This window comes from Pelophylax lessonae, assembly GCF_965119305.1.
Source record: "Pelophylax lessonae genome assembly, chromosome: 1".
Taxonomy (NCBI): Eukaryota; Metazoa; Chordata; class Amphibia; order Anura; family Ranidae; genus Pelophylax; species Pelophylax lessonae.
In genome coordinates, this window is record NC_138768.1 from 617,906,900 (window position 1) to 617,930,843 (window position 23,944).

The 23,944-nt window shown below is 43.1% G+C and overlaps 1 protein-coding gene across 9 annotated transcripts in view; it reads right to left on the minus strand.

Annotated features, from left to right (window-relative positions):
* The window catches only part of CAMK2D (calcium/calmodulin dependent protein kinase II delta), a 446,499-nt gene that overhangs the window by 403,025 nt on the left and 19,530 nt on the right, over window positions 1–23,944 (minus strand). For all 9 annotated transcript variants that reach the window (XM_082254334.1, XM_082254332.1, XM_082254339.1 and 6 more), the window contains exon 2: window positions 5,412–5,506. In XM_082254334.1, the coding sequence (XP_082110460.1) occupies window positions 5,412–5,506 (95 nt within the window). The remainder of the gene's footprint in view (window positions 1–5,411; window positions 5,507–23,944) is intronic.

The window sequence follows — 23,944 nt, forward strand, 5'->3', positions numbered from 1 at the left end:
CTGCACATACAAAGTGGTATATGACAGCCCATTCCCTCCCTCCTCCTCCATGTTCACTAACCAGCTAAACACAATGGGGGTGGGATATTACATGTAGATTGGTGGAAGCTACACCTCCCTCTTATTCTAAGACACATGCTGGAGGGGCATGGCACAGCCTGTGACTGGCAGAAATCCGCCCACACCAGGTTATTGCCAAAAAAAATAAAAAAGATTTGATTTTGATTTTATGTTTGTATGAAAATGTAAAAACAGTTTAATATTAAATTTATTTTTACTTGGTATTCCAAAGGCTGTTTTTTTTTTTTTTTGAACATGTGACCAGTAGCAGAGGGCTAGAAGCTCCTCCTACTTATGTTTGTCTGCAGACAGGCTGGGAAAGAGCTGGGTCATCTGACAGCTGTACATTGATTATGAAAAGGTACTTTGAATAATTGCAGTGCAGTGCCATCATCCACATACAGAAATAGAAGGGACAATGTAAATTAAACAGTGTGTGTTTAGTATCACTTTAAGGAGTACTCAAACTCCATTAGTACGGACTGATTTTCTGACGAGATTCATACTGAAACTATATCTAAACTCAAAATCAAGCTTGCAACATATTGCAGCTCACCATTTCCTAAATGCAGTAGCTGCATTACTATTTTTGTTCCCCTTTTCCTTTCACTTGGTGACCTGGCTAACATACTTCATGTCTTAGGGAGGCTACACTCACTACTCCACTACATCTATGGAGGAGCAACATAGCCACCATAGAACAGCAGCATTGTCCACCTGTAGACATAATAGTGTTAGATGGACTAATAGATTTAGATTTAATTTTGTAGTCATTTATGTAAAGACCAACTCCAGCTTATTAAAAAGTTACAGAAACTTTTTTTTTCTCTTTTGGGATAATGGTTTTACCTAAATAATTAAAAGCATGCCATCAGTGTTAAATAATTTGCTTCAACACTAAGGGCGTGTTTACACTTGCAGTTGGGGGGTGATAAAAAGGCAGTTGAGCCAAAATTTTTAACACCTCACCTTTTAACACAGCTACTCCTTATGCTGCAACATGCCATGCTTATTCCTCGTCAGTTTCATTGGTTTCTGTGACAATGGATAGACTGCAATCTCCTGGTCCTATCACCAGGCCGCCTCTAATGCGTTAGGACAACAGACTAGGGCTGCACTATATTGGGGAAAAAAGTACATTGCGATATTTAGTTTTTAACGATATATATCGCGATATTTCTCCCGGACAGTCTCCACAGGAGGGATCAGTGAGCAGAGCTCAGCTCTCTGCCAGGGGATCCGCCACACTTGTAGAACTTCTCCCGCCCGGACAGCCCGAGCCTTGTGTAGAGGAAGCGGGCTGAGTGAAGTGTCCCAGCAGTAGTACAGTAGCAGCCTTTGTCCCCCGGTGCTCCTCTGCCATGCTCCGGACGTCTCTCCCCCCCTCTCCTGCTGCTTTGCACTGTAGCGCTCTGCAGCCTCTCCGCCGCCATGCAATCCAGCTCTGCCTCTTAGTCTCCAGCCGACCATTACTCCGCCCATTGTCTCTCCATTGAATCTATTTACAAAACATTTCAGCCTGATCCCATCCCCGATGCAGCCAGGAGAGACAATGGACGGAGCAGGGCAGAGTAATGGTCGGCTGAATACTAGAGGCAGAGCTGGGAGGGCTGGATTGCATCGGGCTGGAGGGGCGGAGTTCCAATCACAGCCGAAAGCAAAGTGATGTGTCGGCTGCCAGCACTGTGAGTCCTCCTCCTCCCCCCGAGTACCGACTTCTCCCTGCCTATGCTAGATATCGCGTCTTCGGCGATATGAATATCGCCCACACCCGCAGAACGATAGTCGATATCACATCGACTATCGTTCAGCCCTACAACAGACTCACTTTGTTCATAACCTGACGGCTGGCACTATGCAGATTTATAGAGTGTACCACATGCTGGATTAAATTACAATGTAAGTGTTATCAGCAGAACAAATCCTTTTTTATCCAAGGGCTCCTGTTTTAGAAGAACATATCCTGCATTAAACTGACTGTTGATTGAGTGCTCCCATCTCTGAAGAATTCTGTGAAGCTCTACTGTTAAATACAGCATGCCTTAATGGAGCAAGTTCATTTGTAAATAATGAAGAGGAATATGATTCAATTAAGCGCTGACCTATTTTTTTCACAACATACTGCAGAAGCATCTTACTCCCATGTTGCAGGATGCCTTTCAGGCAGACGACTGCCCACTAATGAGCCCTAAGCTACAGCATGGCTGCAGTGCACTCGGAATACATACATACTTACCGTATACAGAAAATGTTCCAGGATCTCCCATTTAGAGCAGGGGGTTATCTCCATAAGCTATTATCCATAATAACAGAATGGCAGCATTAAAGTGTTACTAAACATAGGACCCTGCATTCACTATATCTGGTCTCCCGCAGTACATAGGACATGGACATGGACATGCAATAGATTTAGTAAATATAAACTGCTAAATACCTTTTCAAAAACTCTCTAGCAATACACACCAAACTGAGCATGTACAGCTTGTCCCCTGACTCTGTATTATCAGGAAATATATTGGGGACAGTGGAAGAAAGGGAGGCTCAGAGGTGACAGGATTAAACTGATTTTACTGTTGTGGGTTTAGAAACACTTAAGGTATATCATATAATGTATCCCCCACCTCTTTAGCAACATGCACACCCATTTTACACTGGCTCTGGGGAAGTTTATCTCTGCTGACCTCATAGAAAACAACTGGGAATCAGATAGCAATTTTGACTTAGGGGTGTACTCACTTTTGTTGTCAGCGGTTTAGACATTAAAGCGGAGTCCCGGCCTCAAAATCGATAAAATCGATTTTGGGCCATCCGCTTGCTGAGGGCAACCTGAAAAAGAAATGGATACTGGCGATTTTTTTTTGGTCACTTACCTTATTATAGAAGAAAATATACTCACCTTGCTTCCACTTCCTCCCTCTGTGGCCACGGCCCGCGCCGTCACTTCCGGTTTGTGATGATTCCTGGGAGCTGAACGTCATAGCTCCCAGGAATCAATGTCCGGAAGTGACGAGCGGGGCCGGTGCAGGCGTGGCATTCACTGTTAAACAGCTTCTGGACATGCCCAGAAGCTGCAGAGGGATGACGCGCCTGCACCAGAAGTGATGAGCGGGGCCGGTGCAGTGCATTGTGGGACTCCGACGTCACTGAAGAGGACACGAAGAGGGACGCTGCGGCTTCAGCTGCCCACACCTGAGATGGCAGCACTGGAGAAGAAATTTTCAAGGTAAGTATTTCTTCTTACAGGTAAGTGCGACCCGGGGCAGTTCAGAGGCTATACATTATGGAATGTACTAGCCCTGACTGTCCCGGGGGTATTTTTAGCTCAAATTGACCCTGAGGCCGGAACTCCGCTTTAATGGCTGTGTGTTGAGTTATTTTGAGGGGACAGCAAATTTACACTGTTATACAAGCTGTACACTCACTACTTTACATTGTAGCAAAGTGTCATTTCTTCAGTGTTGTCACATGAAAAGATATAATAAAATATTTACAACAATGTTAGGGGTGTACTCACTTTTGTCAGATTATATATATATATACATACATACATATACATACATACTAATATATATATATATATATATATATATATATAATAACCCCAATTTCTTTTTTTAAACGTGGAAGATGATGTTATGCAGAGTAAATAAATACCTAACATTTCATGCTTTAAAATTGCATCTGCCCATGGAATGGCCGCAAACTACGGTGCTTAAAATTCCCCATAGGTGTCGGTTTAAACGTCTTTTCAGGTTACCAGTTTAGAGTTACACAGGAGGTCTAGTGCTACGGTAGAATTATTGCTCTCGCTCCGAGGTTTGTGACAATACCTCACATGTGTGGTGCAATCACCGTTTACATATGCGTGCGGGAGTGGCATATGCATTTGCATGTAAGTACAGGTGGGGGGGCAGGGTGCTTTACATTTTTTTATCATTATTATTCTTTATTTTATACCAAAGTTTATTTTTTACACTTTTTTTGGATTAACTTTATTGCTATCACAAGGAATGAACAGCGTCCTTCAACATCCAGCAACTTGTGACAGCATGGGCTGTGACAGGTGCTCTTTATGGAGAGAGCTGCTGTCTATTAGACCCCAAATCTCTCCTCTGGCCTCCAATGCAGCCGATCAGACACAGATCAGCCTGATCGGCTGCTTTCCTGGCCGCTAAGGGGCAGGTAAACAAAGAGGTGGAACCAGAGGCGACGACATAATCGCCGGTTCCTTTTTCTGGGGTCAGAGAGAGAGAGGAACGTCGATTCCTCTCTCTCTGCTCTGTGCAGCTGATGCCACAGGTTCCATCCCTCCTGGGCTCTGTGATCGGACAAAAGAACCTGGGAGAGGCATCGGGAGGGGGGTGGGATCCCCTTCCGCCAACTGCAGAAGTGATTGATTGGCTATTTAGCCACTCTAATCACTTCTGCTACAAAGGGAAATTGCCGGCTGCAAATGTTCATTCAGAATGATGCCTGCAGGTGGACGTCCATGAATGTCCTAAGGGTGGCAAGAATGATGCCTGCAGGTGGACGTCCATGGATGTCCTAAGGGTGGCAAGGAGTTAAAGCAGCCATCCTCAAGCAGGGTTTCTGTGGAACCCTCCAGAGGTTGCATAAGCTGTGGCTTATTGACTCCCCATTTAATGATGCCTGCATAGTTGCAGGGCCAACACTATTTGGCAAAACCGGCAACATGACAGCAGTGATCTTTTTAGCAGCATGTAAGGATAGTATTCTGACCAACATTGAAAGAAACATTTTTCCCATTGACCCCCTGTGAATTGGATTTAGTTAGGGCTTCCTGAGACCTGAGAATTATTGTTGGGGATTTCCAAACTTTTTCAGCAAAGAACCAGTTTACTGTCCTTCAGGCTTTAGCGGAGGATTGTGGCCAGTGGAAGTAGAAAATGTCCCGACATCAGTGCATGTCTTATTTTTTCCCGGAGCCTGGAAAGAATTGCACCCGTGATAAGGGGTACAATGTCAGGCTTCTGCAGGCAAGCCCTGCAGTTTTCAGCCCGTACCTCCATATGGGTTGCCAGTTTGAAAGGTGCAGGGCTTGCGAATAAACTACGAGGGCTTTCCTGGGTAGCATGCATGGAAGCAAATTGATCACTCTCGAATGGATGTGCTTCCATGCCTAGTGTGGTCAGCTTGAAAAAGGAAAACAAGGTGACTGGCAGGATCACTAGGTATTTCACATAATGGAAGTAATCCAAAGAGAACAGGATACATTGTAACACAAGTACATGATATAACATACACATCAGGAATATAAAACATTTGGGTAACAGACCCTATAATAATAAAAATAAGGCAAGCCAATTTATTAAGCACATTTTGATGAATACCTCTTGCTGACAGCTTTTTGGTGTTGATGATTTTGGCTGCATACTCTTGTCCTGTGGTAATCTTCATGCATCTCCTCACCACAGAGAACGCACCCCTGAAAACCAAAAACAAGTTTGTTTAAATGGTTTCATCAGTAAAAGATTGTCTGATCTGATAATGGAGAAACGTTTCCCCATAGTGGACTGCCTTTGACAGTTTTCTAGAAGGCATTTAGGATTAATGGCGTGTGGAGGAAATGTTTTTCTCAGAAGTCATCTGACACCACCTCCTGTCTCATTAGTACATTGCACAAGTATTCATACCCCATTCATCTAACAAAGCACACATCAGTGTGTTAAGTGGTGACATCGTCTTTACTTGTCCTGACAGCTCTTAACGATGAGAGTTGGCACACATTAACAAGCTTTTTGACATGATCATTGCTTTTTTTATTGCCTTATTACTATCATCCAGTCATTTCTCAACACGTGCAGCTAAAATGTGACCAGGGCCGATTCACGTGGTCTTTGTTTAGCTCAAAATGCTGTTTGGTGACTTTCTTGAATTGTGATACATGGGAAAGTAAACCAATCTCCGATTACTCAACACACATTCTACTCTTTCCTACAAAATGCCTTCTGCTCGCTTACCTGACTGCATTACAATCATCTCATCTTTCACATTCTTAACGCCCACTTTAGCTATTAAACAGACACTTAATGGATAGTTGTCATGTAAAATGGGAAAACCTGCAAAAAAACAGAGAAGACTGGCTGACTTTTAGTATAAGTGGCACACATAGCATTATTAACTGCTTGCCAACCACCCCATAGCAGATTTACTGTTACAGGGCAGCTGCACTGCACAGCAGTACGTATATATATATATATATATATATATATATATATATATATATATATATATATATATATATATATATATATATATATATATATATATTATACACACACATATACACGAGATTCTGCACTTCCGGGTTTTGAATGCGGGGCGTCGGCGGCTCGCTTCCGCTGTGATTTTACAAAGCAGGAGCTGATTAGCGGGTCCCGCGGACCCGATGCCTGCCGGCACCCATTGATCACTCAGTACACTGACAGACTGTCAGTCTGCCTATGTAAACAAGGCATACTGCCGTTCTGTCAGTACAGAAGGCATGGATCCTGTGTTCCTGTAAAGCAAAAACACAGATCCATGCCTTCCCTTAATAAAAGCACCTCCCCAACTACACTGAAACATTAGCTAGGCACACAGTTAACCCTTTGATTGCACCTGATGTTAGCTCCTTCCCTGCCAGTGTCATTAGTACAGTGGCAGTGCACATATTTACCACCAATCACTGTAATAATGTCACTGGTCCCCAAAAAAGGCAGACTAAATATACTAGCGTAAGCTTTTTCTTACACGTGATACTTGGGCCGCTAAAGATCCTTTCACACAAGGCCACGGCACTCTGATTCAGAGCAGTACAGGATGGATGTCAGTTTTTTGTTGTGATTCATTTCTGACAGCAGACTGTGGGGGTCCAGAAAAATGAAAAAAAAAAAGACGTTCCTCGACAAGTACATATACTACGGCGGTCAGCCCCGTGCAGGCAAAGTGACGTATGGGTACGTCACTCGCCTGTGAGCCAATAGGGGGCGAGCGCACCCGCTCGTTCACGGACACCTCCGCGCGAGTGACCGGCGGACCCGATGTCCACCAGTCACTCGCGATCATCCGTTACAGAGGGAGAAAGGCAGGCGGCTGATGTAAACAAAGCCGCCTGTCATTCTCCCTTGTGTAACTGCAGAGATCATATGGTCCTGCTATGTAGGATCGTAGATCTCTGCTGTTACATGAAAAGCCACATCCCTGCACAGTAAGAAGCACGCCCCTAGAGACACACTTAGCCACTGCATCTCTAATAAAGTTAACCCCTTCCCTGCCAGTGTCATTTTTACAGTAACAGTGCATATGTATAGCACTAATTACTGTAGTAATGTCACTGGTACCCCCAAAAGTGTCAAAAATGTCAGTCAAGGGTCCGATCTGTCCGCCGCAATGTCGCGGTCCTGCAAAAAAAAAAAAAAATTGCAGATCGCCGCCATTACTTGTTAAAAAAACAATAAAAATTACATAAATGTTTCCCTTAGTTAGTAAACGCAATAACTTTTCCGCAAACCAATCAAAATACGCTTATTGCGATTTTTTTTACCAAACATATGTAGCAGAAAACAAATTGGCCAAAAATGTTAAAAAAAATTTAGATTTTTACATTTTTTTTGGGAATTTCATATAAAAAAAAAATATGAAAAATATTGTTATTTTTGCAAAATTATCGCTCTTTTTTTGTTTATAGCGCATGATCAAAAAAATCGCACAGGTGATCAAATAACACCAAAAGAAAGCTCTGTTTGTGGGAAAAAAAGGACGTCAAATTTGTTTAGGTACAGCGTCGCACGACCGCGCAATTGTCCGTTAAAATCACGCAGTGCCGAAACGCAAAATAGGGCCTGGTCAGGAAGGGGGTAAAATCTTAAGTGGTTAAAGCAGAGTTTCACTTTAACCACTTGACACCTAGGCCTTTTCTGGCACTTTTTGTTTTTTAAATATATCCCTAATTTTTGCTAGGAAATTTCATAGAGCCCCCAAACATTATATATTTTTGAAAGCAGAGGCCCTAGAGAATAAATTGGTAGGATTTGTAATTTTTGTTATGTCACACGATATTTGTGCAGCGGTTTAACAAACACTATTTTTTTAAAATAAATACACTTTTTTGAATTTTAATGCAAAAAAAACTAATACATAACCCAATTTTTGGTCAAATATAAAAGATGATGTTACAATGTGTAAAAAGATACCAAACATGTCATGCTTTAAAATTGCGCATGCCTTTACAACGGTGACAAATATCGTACATTTTACCATCAATAGGTGATGCATTTAAAAGCCTTTGCAAGTTACCACTTTAAATTTACACAGGAGATCTGGTGCTAGAATTACTGCCCAGGATCTGATACCTCACATGTATAGGATAACCGCTTTTTGCGTGCGTGTGCGGGACTGGTGCGTGTGTCCACCTTTGCACAGGGGGACAAAAGCACTTTAAAAAAAAAAAAAATTCAATTATTTATGTAGTTTTACTTTTACACTGTCACTTTACATTTTTTTATGACTTTTTTTGCTGTCACAAAGAATGTGACAGCAATAGGCATTAGACAGGTACTCTTTATGGAGAGATCTGGGGGTCTATAAGCCCCCAGATCCATCCTCTGCCTTTAAAAGCATTTGATCACACCAAGATCGGTGCCGTAAACTGATTTTGAGTCTTCCTGCTATTTGTTATATGTCTAAGAGTGGTCAGGGGGGCCAAGAAAATGTTTGCCCAGGGTCCAATCAATATTAAAGATGGCATGGATGTCACAGTACACAGGAGGCTGCGGGACAATTCACAGCATGGATCCTGTTTTGAAACTCATTAGAAGCTCTTTAGAAGCTCATTCACACCACTTGTCTCTGGTTCCCATGCTGAGTGGCTGGCCTGCTGCATTTTGAACACAGGAGGCTATCTATACAGCATGGGCTTTGCACTTTCTAAATGATTGAAAAGAGTCCATCCAGAAAATGCGAAGCATACTCTGAATGGCCCTCGTGCCAAGCGGCCGACCTCCTGTGTTCACAATGCAGCAGGCTGGCTGCTCTGCACAAGAACCACAAGCAAGTGGAAATCACTGAGATACAGTCAGGTCCATAAATATTGGGACATCGACACAACTCTAATCTTTTTGGCTCTATACACCACAATGGATTGGAAATGAAACAAACAAGATGTGCTTTAACTGCAGACTTTCAGCTTTAATTTGAGGGTATTTACATCCAAATCAGGTGAACGGTGTAGGAATTACAACAGTTTGTATATGTGCCTCCTACTTTTTAAAGGGACCAAAAGTAATGGGACAGATTTAACAATCATAAATCAAACTTTTACTTTTTAATACTTGGTTGCAAATCCTTTGCAGTCAATTACAGCCTGAAGTCTGGAACGCATAGACGTCACCAGATGCTGGGTTTCATCCCTGGTGATGCTCTGCCAGGCCTCTACTCCAACTGTCTTCAGTTCCTGCTTGTTCTTGGGGCATTTTTCCCTTCAGTTTTGTCTTCAGCAAGCGAAATGCATGCTCAATCGGATTCCGGTCAGGTGATTGACCTGGCCATTGCATAACATTCCACTTCTTTCCCTTAAAAAAACTCTTTGGTTGCTTTCGCAGTATGCTTCGGGTCATTGTCCATCTGCACTGTGAAGCGCCGTCCAATGAGTTCTGAAGCATTTGGCTAAATATGAGCAGATAATATTGCCCCAAACACTTTTAATTCTAATCCTGCTGCTTTTGTCAGCAGTCACATTATCAATAAATACAAGAGAACCAGTTCCATTGGCAGCCATACATGCCCACGCCATGACATTACCACCACCATGCTTCACTGATGAGGTGGTCTGCTTTGGATCATGAGCAGTTCCTTTCCTTCTCCATACTCTTCTCTTCCCATCACTCTGGTACAAGTTTATCTTGGTCTCATCTGTCCATAGGATGTTGTTCCAGAACTGTGAAGGATTTTTTAGATTTTGTTTGGCAAACTGTAATCTGGCCTTCCTGTTTTTGAGGCTCACCAATGGTTTACATCTTGTGGTGAACCCTCTGTATTCACTCTGGTGAAGTCTTCTCTTGATTGTTGACTTTGACACACATACACCTACCTCCTGGAGAGTGTTCTGGATCTGGCCAACTGTTGTGAAGGGTGTTTTCTTCATCAGGGAAAGAATTCTTTGGTCATCCACCACAGTTGTTTTCCGTGGTCTTCCGGGTCTTTTGGTGTTGCTGAGCTCACCGGTGCATTCTTTCTTTTTAAGGATGTTCCAAACAGTTGGTTTGGCCACACCTAATGTTTTTGCTATCTCTCTGATGGGTTTGTTTTGTTTTTTCAGCCTAATGATGGCTTGCTTCACTGATAGTGACAGCTCTTTGGATCTCATATTGAGAGTTGACAGCAACAAATTCCAAATGCAAATAGCACACTTGAAATGAACTCTGGACCTTTTATCTGCTCCTTGTAAATGGGATAATGAGGGAATAACACACACCTGGCCATGGAACAGCTGAGCAGCCAACTGTCCCATTACTTTTGGTCCCTTAAAAAGTGGGAGGCACATATACAGACTGTTGTAATTCCTACACCTTTCACCTGATTTGGATGTAAATACCCTCAAATTAAAGCGGAAAGTCTGCAGTTAAAGCACATCTTGTTTGTTTCATTTCAAATGGTGTATAGAGCCAAAAAGATTAGAATTGTGTCGATGTCCCAATATTTATGGACCTGACTTTAGTGCTGTCTGCTTCAGTGATTTCCAGTTTCCAGAGGTATTACTCAGGTATGGTTTATACATGGTTACATTGGTCCAAGCTGATACTATGTAACCATGTATGAAATATCCATATCTGTCAGACAGTTCATGAGTGCTATATAGTGTCAAATGCAAAGAACCGAGAAGCTCTCTATTTAGAACAGGGAGGCTAACATCTTGGTATAGTATAAAAACAAACAATTGCTGTCTTTGCAAGGCAGGAGAAATTCGCACATCCACTGGGACAGGAAGTAACAGAAAATCTGTGGTGACAAATATCTAAGAGGCCATAGCATAAGATGCATGAGACCCACTCCTCTAAGGCAATACTAGCACTTCTCAAAGTTATTTTTAGTTTTACTAAAAAAGGTGCATACACTAAAAAAAGAAGTCTTTGTTGTCTGCCTGATACATAATTCATCTCAGCAGCTGGCAAAATTATAAGTGGACTACTGTATATATTCATTATGTGTTAATAAGCTTATAAAAAATAGAAGAAGATTAAAAACCAGGCCTTTGAATGTCTCTTTTAAATGCTAATATGCTAGCCCTTCATGGACTTACAGTGGGTCACTTGTTAAGGTGACCTGATTTTCAATAGACAAATCTGGAGATGGGACACCCTACTGACCATGCCAACGTTTAAAAACACACCCAGAAAAACCACACCACACCAACCCCAACCACTTATTTGTAACCATTCCCACAAAACCAAACACCGATTCATAACATGCACTCAAACAATTGGTCACAGACCCTTAGAACAAGGGGGCAGACATTCAAGGTTTAAACAAATACATTTTAAATAATAGCTACCAAGATATGCATGCATATTTGCCTTAAAGGTATCAAGAAGTAATGCACTGCCTACCAAATACCTGAAGGTATGTCCAATAAAGTGGCTCTCAACAGTAGTACATAAAGCAGAGTTCATCGGTCAGGAGTAAGTAACACAGAGCTCAAAAGTCAGTAGTAGTAACTCAGAGTTCAAGGATCAGTAGTAAGTAACTCAAAGTGCAGGGGTCAGTATTAAGGCAGAATGCAAAGGTCAGTAGCAAGTAATGCATAGTTCAGAGTAGAGCTGCAAGATTAATCGTGAAAGATCGCAATCTCGATTTCGACCCCCCCCCCCACACGATCTTAAAGCGGAGTTCCGGCCACAAAATCGACTTAGTTGTCGATTTTGGGCCATCCGCTTGCTTAAATAAAATGGATAATTACGATTTTTTTTTTGTTTACTTATCTTGTTATTGTAGAAAAATATACTCACCTTTCTTCCACTTCCTCCCTCTGCGGCCGCGGCCCGCACCGTCACTTCCTCTTTGCATTGATTCCTGGGAGCTGAACGTCATCACTCCCAGGAATCAATGCGCCTGCACCGGCCCCGCTCGTCACTTCCGGTGCGGGCGCTCTTTCCCTGCTAAACAGCTTCTGGGCATGCCCAGAAGTTGTGGAGGGATGACGCGCCCGCACCGGAAGTGATGAGCGGGGCTGGTGCAGGCGCATTCTGGGAGAAGAGGACGCAAAAGAGGACGCGCTGGCTTCAGCTGCCCACATCCGAGATGGCAGCGCTGGAGAAGAAATTTCAGGTAAGTGCGACCCCGGACAGGTCAGAGGCTATCCATTGTGGAATGTACTAGCCCTGACTGTACCGGGGGTATTTTTATTGAAAAAATATTTTCGTGTCCGGAACTGCGCTTTAAAGAGGAAGTATATGTCCATCACTAAATTTTACCTAGAGTTAAGCCTATAATAAGGCTTACCTATAGGTAGTGTGAATATCTCCTAAACTTGCACCGTTTTAGGAGATCTTTACTGTACATGGAGCCAGTGACATCACTGGTACATGTGCTCTGAAGGAACGGCCACCCATGCCGTTCCTTCAGAGCCCTGTGCCGTGAACTGCGGCTCCAGCGTGCATGCGTGGGAGAGACCTCATCGCGGCTCTAACTAGTCGCAGAGCTGGAGTCCGCTAACCTAGAAGCAAGACGGGTGAAGATGGAAGCTGCCTCCTGTGATGACATTGCATAGCTGGAATGCTTTGGTTCCTCCTGAAGTCCTCTTAACCCCCTCCAGTTCTGGATATGATGTCACCTGGTTTTTTGGCAATGACTCAAAGCTTGTAATGGCCTACCGTCTGGTGAGTGTATAGAATGATGGAGGGTTATCATGGATAAGGAGCACTGTGCAAAACTTTGGGTGCAAGTGTTTATAACTGAGAGCCAGTTCACACATATGCGATGACAGACATTGCATGTGATTCGCAGCACACTGCTCTGTAAATCACATGCGATGTCTGGGTGATGCAAATTCAGCCATACAGATTGTATGGCTGAATTCGCATCACATTCGGACAAATCTCGCACAGGACCCTATTTTGGGTCAGCACCAGATGTTCATACGTGTGATCCGATTCATGTCCGAACTGACAGTTCACACTGCGATATGCAAACTGATCTGGGGGTGTAGTTAACTTTGTATTGACACCCCCAGCAATTTGCATATGGCAGTGTGAACTGCCTGCGAGTTGAGTCTGATGTGGGAACCCGCAGTGGATTCGCAGGGTTCCCGCATCGCATACGTGTGAACCGGGACTAAATGCTGCATATTACTCGCTATCTGGTGAGTGTTTTGACACATCGCACTGTCACAGTGGGCTTTTGATTTAGGAAAGGATCACCAGTTCACACTTGGTTACACATAGGGCTTTGTTTATTTATCTAACACATTGGACTTCTTTTCATTTATGTAAAGTGCTGCACCAAATTTGTTTATCATATGGTCTATTGGAGGTTGTATATTCACCTTTGTGTGTGCTAGCTGCTACATTATTATCTTTATAGCCATCTTGTTTGATTGAAGCAAAGAGTATTAGGTCTTATTTTATTGCCATGTTGTTTGATTGAAGCAAAGAGTATTATGTCTTATTTTATTGCCATCTTGTTTGATAACCTAATGTTCAGGAGTTGTAAATCTTTAAAATGAAAAAGTTCTTCAGAATCGTGAGAGAACAATAATCTTTATTCTTAACAATATGCAAGTCTCATTTTATCCAGAATCATGCAGCTCTATTCAGAGGTCAGTAGTAATGCATAGTTCAGAGGTCAGTAGTAATGCATGGTTCAGAGGTCAGTAGTAATGCATTGTTCAGAGCAGTGCCATCTTAAGAGCATTAAAGGGCCCCGGGCAATGCAGTGCACGCCCCCCCCCCCCCCTACACAATCACCCACGAGAATAAAATGCAAATTATGGATAAGGCGATATTTATTGATACAGCAGTGCCACGCTAATAACAGCTTCCAAGTTCGGCGGCTGGGTCCGGTGAACACACACGGACGGGAGTCACACTCAACTGTCCTGTATGTGCCTGTTCCCATGGAGGCGGACAGGCAATCCTGCAGTTGTGGGCTCCCCCCTCCATGGCCCAAGTGGCCTGACAGCAGCACAGGGCCGGCAGGCGCTTGCCACCTGCTAAGTTCGGCGGGGGGGTTGCACATGGTAACCGGGACTAATGCTTAGCGTGGACTGGGTCGCTGAGCAGGTGGGGCCCCCCAGGCAAGTGGGGCCCCCGGGCAACATTCGGTAAGATGGCCCTGGTTCAGAGGTCAGCAGTAAGGAATGCATAGTTCAGAGGTCAGTAGTAAGGCAGAGTGCAGGGATTCGTAGTAAATAATGCATACTTTAGTGTAGGGCTGAAACAACTAATCGATTAATCGACAACTAATCGATTATGAAAATAGTTGTCAACTATTTTCATAATCGATTAGTTGGTCAGTCGATTAGTTGGCCTGCATACAGAATGCATTATCTGTTTACATACCAGGAAATGCAGTGAAGCGCACATAAAGCTCAGTACACCATCCATACATGTCAGTAAGTGCCTGAGAACTTGTGAATGTGAATGTGTGAGGAGCAATGCCTCATGGGACATGTAGTCCTGGGCAGAAAGTGAGTGGTTCTAAAAGGCAGAATTTTCTTTACCTTGCTATAGGGGCACTCTATACTATACTTTGCAGCATGTTATCGGGGCACTCTGAAGGCAGGAGCAGCCAGAAGAGTAGGTGGGGGCCCCAGAAGAGGATTTAGAGAGGAAGAGAATTAGGGCTGCTCTGTGCAAAACCATTACACAGAGCAGGTAAGTATAATGTTTGTTGTTTAAAAATAAATTACTTTAAGAGCCGGTTCACATTAGCGCGACTTGTCAGGCGACTTGTCAGCCTGACAAGTCGCGCTCCCTCGCGGTCCATTGACCGCTACATGACCCGTTCTAATAGGAGCGACACAAGTCACTCCGACTTAGAAAAAAGGGTCCTGTACTATTTCAGGGTGACCTCGGAGCGACTTGCATAGACTTCCATTATGTGAAGTCCCTGAAAGTCGCTACAAAGTCGTGGTGCATGGGAATGCACAACCTGCCCCCGAAGTAGTAAGGAGTCGTGTCGCGCTAATGTGAACCGGCACTAAAGACTCTGTGCAAGGAAGATCAGCATCTGAACCCAGAGAAGGTGGAGGCTAATACACTGGAGGAAATAGAAGGCATTACAATTACATTTAAAGTAAACTTTTACCAGTATTGTGCATTATATTTAAAATGATCATATCCATGAAAAAAAATGTCTCAGCTTTTAGTTCTAATTTAATATAAAAGATTTAGATATCCTTCCCGCCTTTCATAATGTCTGACACCTAGTTAAAATGTCCATATATCCTACTTCTGGAGATATATATATATATATATATATATATATATATATATATATATATATATATATATATATATATATATATATATATATATATATATATATATATATATATATATATATATATATATATATATATATATATATATATATATATATATATGTGTGTAATATATATTACTTTCACTGTTTCACAGTATAAATGAACCCATTATACCATTATAGTAGCAATTATCTGCTCTTTTTGTACTATAAAGGGCTCATTTTACTTTTTTAACCCCATTATGACAAATGATACAAAAAAAAAAACAAAGCTGCTACTAAATGTCTTAGGCCTGGTTCACACAAGGGCGGCCACGACGCGTCAACGTAGTCGACGTAGTCGACTACAAAAAATCGTCGACGTGCGTGAAAGGCGTCGACGCGTCTACACGTGACGTCACACGCACCCTGGCCGGCCGCAGCGCCGCTTGAAGCATTGCCGGTGTTCCGTGAGAATTACCTACCCGTGAGAAAAACCTACCCCTCGTCACTTCCGGTGCTTGGCACTGTATGTAATGCAGCGGTTACATTAAAACAGCTGTGCTGAAATACGAGTCATCTCCGCTCCTGTGCCTGTCACTTCCCTGATCTCGGATAGTAAATATAAAAGCGGCGGTGGGTGTATGAAAACATAAATCACGGAGCCGAGAGCCGCTTTTATATTTACTTGCCGAGAGCAGGGAAGTGACAGGCACAGGAGCGGAGATGACTCGTATTTCTGCACAGCTGTTTTATGTAACCGCCGCGTCGGTAGGTTTTTTTCACGGTACACCGTGATCGTTTCATACTAGTGCGCATGCGCACTAGTAAGCTCCTCAGTTCTTCCATTAGGTATCCGGGGCTCTGAGCATGCGCACTGCTGCGCTGCTCAGCTGTTTCTGGCCGGAAGTGACGAGGGTAGGTTTTTCTCACGGGGTAGGTAATTCTCAGGTTACACCGGCCGGGTGAAATCCCCTTCCCCGGGCTCCTAGTAGTAAGCGGCCCCTGTGTTTCCCAGGGACGGATTAGTAGGTGCACAGGATGTGTGGACGGCGCTCCGAGTGTCCTGCTTGAGTCTGAGGGGACCGAGCTCAGTATGTCAGCCCGTGCGGCTCCCATTCCTGCCCCCGGCTGCAGCGGAGCAGCGATGTATCAGGCGGGAGTACAGCAGTCAGCGCCCGGCGCCCAACAAGATGGTGATCAGCCTCCCCAATCCCTTCATCTGGATGAGAACAAGAGTCTACGTACTCCTTATCCGGACCTTCTTGGACCAGGACTTCAGCCTGCAGAAGTTCAATGAGGGGGCCCAACAAGTGAGTGCACATGGCTTTCTTTATGTTACCAGCAGTCAGTCCCCACAGCTCCTGGGACATGAGTGGGTAGGCACAGTCCTACATACGAGACATCTAGGGTCTTTCCTACTGACTGGCTGCAGGGAGGGGGGGCTTACTAAGTGGTCTGTACTAGGTGGGAGGGCTTACTGTGGGGTCTGTACTGGGAGGGGGCTTACTGTGGGGTCTGTACTGGGAGGGGGCTTACTGAGGGGTCTGTACTGGGAGGGGGCTTACTGTGGGGTCTGTACTGGGAGGGGGCTTACTGAGGGGTCTGTATTAATTACAGGATTAATTAGCTAATCAAAAAAACACTCAATTAAGCAAAAAAAAAATAAAATTAAAAATAATCGTTAGATTAGTCGACTAATCGTAAAAATAATCGATAGATTAGTCGACAGACAAATTAATCGTTAGTTGCAGCCCTAGTTCACACCTATGCATTTTTTGGTGCTTTTTGCTGAAACGCACTACAGTTCATTTAACATGGGACACGTTCACATCTATGCTTTTTTCAGCCGCTGCGTATTTGGAAAGTGTCAAGGATTTTTTTTTTAATGCTTTTTTTTGGTTCAATAGACTTCAATAAAAGAAGCTGCAGAAAAGCATGTACTGCTTCTTGCCGTGATTTGCATTTTCCTAATCTTCCCAACAACAAATTAGCCAAAAAACATAAAAAAATGCAAAAACGCAAAATCGCCGCAAAATCGTGTGTGCAAAAACGTAAAATTTACAGTAAAAAGCACTGCAGAAACGGATCAAAAGCAAACTGCAAAGATGTGAACCGAGCCTTATGCTGGCCATACACGTATCGTTTTTCAGACGAGATTAGTCATACGAAAAATCTTTGTACATTCGCTGAATGAAGGAATGTTGTTTAAAAATTTCACTTGCTTTTAACATTCAGTTTTAAAATGAATGTAATTCCTGAACGAAAAACCAAATACACAGTCTGAAAATTCATTTGACCAAGACGTTTTCTATTCTGCTCCTTCCAATTTTTCCCTCACTGTGGTCAAAAACGATTTGACCCAACTAACGATTAGAAAATCAAACAAATATTCTTAAAATATACATTTTTTTTTCCATTTTATGGCCAGCATAAGTGACAGCAGGCGCAGGCAGCTTTTATCAAGCCACCTGCCTATGACAAGGGAGTCTGTCATACATAATATATTAAAGTTCTGTCTCCAAATGTTTTTTTTATATAAAGTTTGATCTCTGAGTCTGATGATATTTACCAGATTCAACCGCTAATAGTTTATACAGTATATCTCTTGTGTCTGTTATTCTCAGAGTGGATTTAAGATTTTGCTCCCTAACCATATACAGGTGGTCCCCGGGATACAAACAAGACAGGGACTGTAGGTTTGTTCTTAAGTCAAATTTGTTTGTAAGTCAGAACAGGTATATTTTTTAAGTTTAGCTCCAGCCAAAATAATCATTTTTAGTTTTTTTGGATAGCATAGGGGAGGGTTAACACCCCTGTACCATTTGTTTTGCAGTCTGTACATTTGTTCAGAAGATTTTACCTCACTTTCTGTCCCTGTGACAACTGTATTATGAAAATGTTGTTTTGTTGTGGAAACAAGGATTGGTGATAAAGCTTCAGTGGAGACACCTTTTTTCCCATGAGAACTCTTACGGGAGTGAATTTCCCTTCCTAGGGGGAGATTTCTCCTCACTTCCTGTTGTCTCCCTCTGTTTGTATGTAGGTGTTGTTTGTAAGTCGGATGTTTGTAACCCGGGGACTGCCTGTACTGTAGTTGGTTATTTACATTTACAACTGCATATAGATATTTAAGAATAAATTGCCTTTTTTTAAACTTTACATTTAACTAAATTATACACCACACTTTTTTTAAGGTTATTATCCGATTAATCAAAACAATAAATCGGCCAACTAATCGATTATAAAAATAATCGTTGGTTGTAGCCCTACTTCAGAGGTAGGCAGTAAGGCAGAGTGCAGGGGTCAGTAGTAAGTAATGCATAGTTCAGAGGTCAGTAGTAAGGCAGACTGTAGGGGTCAGTAGTAAGTAATGCATTATTCAGAGGTCAGTACTAAGAAAGAGTGCAGGGGTCAGTAGAAAGTAATGCATTATTCAGAGGTCAGTACTAAGAAAGAGTGCAGGGGTCAGTAGAAAGTAATGCATTATTCCGATGTCAGTACTAAGAAAGAGTGCAGGGGTCAGTAGAAAGTAATGCATTATTCCGATGTCAGTACTAAGAAAGAGTGTAGGGGTCAGTAGTAAGTAATGCATTATTCCGAAGTCAGTACTAAGGAAGAGTGCAGGGGTCAGTAGTAAGTAATGCATTATTTAGAGTCAGTACTAAGGAAGAGTGCAGGAGTCAGTAGTAAGTAATGCATAGTTCAGAAGTCAGTAGTAAGGCAGAGTGCAGGAGGGGTCAGTAGTAAGTAATGCATAGTTGAGGTCAGAAGTAAGGCAGAGTGCAGGAGGGGTCAGTAGTAAGTAATGCACAGTTCAGTGGTCAGTAGTAAGGCAGAGTGCAGGGGTCAGTAGTTAGTAATGCATAGTGCAGAGGTCAGAAGTAAGGCAGAGTGCAGGAGGGGTCAGTAGTAAGTAATGCACAGTTCAGTGGTCAGTAGTAAGGCAGAGTGCAGGGGTCAGTAGTTAGTAATGCATAGTGCAGAGGTCAGAAGTAAGGCAGAGTGCAGGAGGGGTCAGAAGTAAGTAATGCACAGTTCAGTGGTCAGTAGTAAGGCAGAGTGCAGGGGTCAGTAGTGAGTAATGCACAGTTCATAGGTCAGTAGTAAGGCAAGGAGAGCAGCAAGTTTGCTACCACTTGAACAAATGTACAGCAAACTGAAGCTGTGTTTGAGTTTGCTGTATATCTGTTCAAGAGTTTTTGGAGCTGAAGAGAAAAAAAAAAATGTGACTTTGATTTATCTGCATTAACAGGGACAAATGGCAACCTTGTCAAATGTAACAACTTTCCTTGATGCATTTCTGTTGTGGGCTACAATTTTATATGGCAGAGCAGCCAGTAAGCAGCACATACAACCTTCTCAGCCCGGGGCAAATATGCATTGCTGAATGCTGACACAAGTAATCCTGGGATGTGTAGAGTGAGACAAACCAGTGCATGTGAGTATGATTGCATGCAGGTCAGTGACCAGACCTGAACCTAGTTGCTCTCCCCCATTTTAAGTCTTTATGCCCCATGTTGGCATGGTGTCCACTGGAGCATTTGCACTGGTAAGGCAGTGTTGGACTGGCCAGAAGAAGGACTACATTGGTGCAGTTGGTCAGCTTAAACATACATGTATTGCAATGTATGTAAACTAAGCATCCCTGTTTTTCATTGCATAGTTTGCTGGAAAGGGTGTAGCAGTGTGCAGAGGGTTCATCTCAGCACTGCTGAGCCCTCACACTGGAAATTCAAGACCGGTGCCTATGAGGGTTAAGGAAGCAGGTCAAAAAATCGAATGCAAAATTTATCTGAAAAGCTTAATATTTTATATTTAATTGGTACACTGTTTTTTTTTTTTCCTTTTTACAAGCATTTAGTGACACTTAAATATCTGCATCTGTTTCAATTAAGATCCCTTGGGTACTGACCTAGAATGACAGCAGACAGTGAAGTCATTACTGGTTTCCTGTTTTACAACACAGCAGATAACATTGAAGTATAGTTATTAGGATATACCAAACTCATCAAACAAAGATGGATGCCAGACAGGTAATACATGAACAAGTTATCATTTTTGGCTAGAATCTCTGAGAATATTTGATCATAGAAATGGGTCTATGATTTGCAGCGGAATAGGTTGGTTCTCTGTCAAAGGATTCCATGTACCTCTTTTTGTATTGGTATTGTACTTCTCCACACAGTGGGCTATTATGTAGTAGCAGTGGGATTACAGTATGTGGCTCCCTAAGTGAACCCGACCTGTTCTCTTATGGAGCCCCTTGGATGTTTTCATTAATACGTCAAATGGAAAGTTTGAGTTGGCACTGGAAATGTTGGCATTAGACAATTAAAAGGCATAGGTTAGATCTAAGTTCCAGTAAGGGGGACATGGGTTTGGCAAGCATGGCTACTTCTTAGGGCCCTCAAGTCCCAAAGGGCTCCCACACACCACCAAAACTCCAGACTCCCCCGAGCCGTTCACCAGGGCAGGCAGTGTTGGTGGTGTCACTGTTCATGCCTGCTGCTCTGAACAACATTTAGATGATATTGTTTGCCGGTGGGCGGCGGCCGCAACACTCCGCAGCTCCCCTAGCATACTGCTGCTGAGCAATGTTACCAACCTACCAGATTGAAATATACTGACATATCACCCAAAATTTACTGGCACAGAAAAGTATTTACTGGCACTTCCAAAAGTTTTAAGTGCACATTTCAGTATTTAGACTACAAACGAGTACACTATGCAATTAGTAAAATGATTTAAGGCAAAAAACTAATTTCTTATTTTATTTTCCATAAGTACAGTAGCTCAGGGACCGGACTCTGGAGAGCAAGAAATTAGAATGGGCAGACAAACACACACACGAAATTGACTCTGACAGCAGTGTGCAGCGGTACAGATGACACCTCACCGACACAACATGTCCCCCCTGAGTCACAGTGACAGTCTCTCTGCATGCCATGCGGTCCATTCAGTCCACTCCATTTTAAACAGCACTGACAGTCCCGCTCCTGGCTTGCCTTGCTTGCGTCCTGCAGACCCGCACTCAAAGCTCCAGCCGCTCCATTTGGCTCACTTGCACCATGACATCACAGGAAAGGCGTAGGCACCGCCTCCGCCAGACCTGCTCCCCACCGGTGCCACCCGAACACACTGCAGAAGGCACCTGGATGGTCTCTGCATATTTCTTACTGGCAACCTTTTCCTGTTACTGCCATTTACTGGCAGGAGAAAAGTGCCCAATTTTTACTGGCTGCCAGTAAATATACTGACAGTTGGCAACACTGCTGCTGAGGCTTGAGTGTCATGACACTGTGCAAGTGTGCAGGCCTCACAGTCAACTGTGCTGACTGTGAGCGAATTGAAGCATGACCCAGATTGGTTGATGTTCGCCGCCAATCCGGATCGCGAATAGGATTGGGCTGCAGCTCCAGCATTGTGCCAGGACAGGTGTCAGGTGCTTCCAGACAATGAGGTACTGTGCGCATCGTGCCTCAACTTGACGAAATTTCCTCCTCCCACCCACAACAGAACAGAGGTGTCCTCAGTCAGTCCCTGTCCCACACACACGGTGCTGAGAAGGTAAAAGAGAAGAGATGGGGACAGTGACCAGCGTGATACCCAATTATATCAGCAGTGCCTGTTTTATATATATATATATATATATATATATATATATATATATATATATATATATATATACATACATATACATATATATATATATATATATATATATATATATATACATATACATATACATATATACACACACACACACACACACACACACACACATACATACAAAAGCAGCAGTCTTGTGTGATCCCCATTCCCCAATATTATATATCAGCAGTCAAATATACAAAAGCAGTAGTCTTATGTGATCCCCAATATTCTATACCACTGATATAGAATATTGGGGATCACACAAGACTGCTGCTTTTGTATACAGTATATAATATTTACTGCTGGTATTATATCAGCAGAAAATATAATATATACAAAAGCAGCTGTCTTGTGTGATCCCCAATATTATATATCAGAGCAAGTAGATGGTCTTGCCTAGGGCGAAAACTAGTCTAGCACCGGTCCTGCTTCTGAGTCCTGCACTATCTTACCTACCTGTCTACTGCACTACATATGTTACGTTGTGTGTAGTTGGCAATGACAATTGGTAGTTGCTTTATGATACACAGTGAAAGGGCTATTAAATCCAGCAGCTTCTGTGTTAAATGACACTTTCAGATAGTCCGCAAGTCTCACTCTCATTGTAATATTTCATTGTATTCATCATTTTATTTAACAGATGGAAAAGGTCAATTAAATTAATTAGTTCATTCATTTATCATTCCCATGGATGCTTACATCATTACGCCCTGGTTTACTTTGCTGCGACTTCAAATGTGAATTGTATCACATTGAATCACAAGACAGGGGTAATAACATTGGTTCCTAAGACGCCTGCTCTCATCAATCCAGCGCAGCTGCGACCTGACTTTGGGAAAGGGTCCTGTGCTTCTTTGGTCCGATGGACGCAGTGAGATTCAGTGGTCCATAGACTTCAATGGAAATGCTTTCAAATCGCTTATCTGTTATATTGTCATACAATTCCAGCAGGTTTTCTTCCTCAGCACAGAAATCATAGCTGTATCCAAATCGTTTTAAACTTCATCAGAATCATACTGCAACTGCAAATCGCACTGCATCAGTGTGAACCTAGCTTAACCACTTTACCTCCGCTCACATGGAGGCTACTGCGGCAAAGTGCCGCGATCCCATCCAGCGACGTAGACCTACGTCGCTGGACTCCGCCCCTTGTGGGCGGCGCTCGCGCGCCGCCGGAGGCTCGCTCCCGCTGTGTTCATTCACAGCGGGAGTCGGGCCAGCGGAGGAGCAGCGGCGATTGCCGCTGCTCTGCCCCGATCGTCGGAGATCGAGTCTGGAGATCCGCCCGCTGTGTGTAAACACAGCGGGCGGATCTCCATAGTGACAGGGACTGACAGATCGGAGTGTTCAGCATAGCTGGACATCCGATCTGTCCTTTTGTCACACAGTCACCTCCCCCCCCACACGTCAGTAAGCACCAGGCATACATTAACCCCTCCCTCTCCAATAAAATTAACCCCTTCCCTGCCAGTGTCATTTTTACAGTAACAGTGCATATATATAGCACTGATTACTGTAGAAATGTCACTGGTACCCCCAAAAGTGTCAAAAATGTCAGTCAAGGGTCCGATCTGTCCGCCGCAATGTCGCAGTACCGCAAAAAAAAAAAAAAAAAAAAAAAAAAAAAAAAAAAATCGCAGATCACCGCCATTACGCGTTAAAAAAAAAAACACCAAAAATGACAGAAATCTTTCCCTTAGTTAGTAAACGCAATAACTTTTGCGCAAACCAATCAAAATACGCTTATTGTGATTTTTTTTTTACTAAA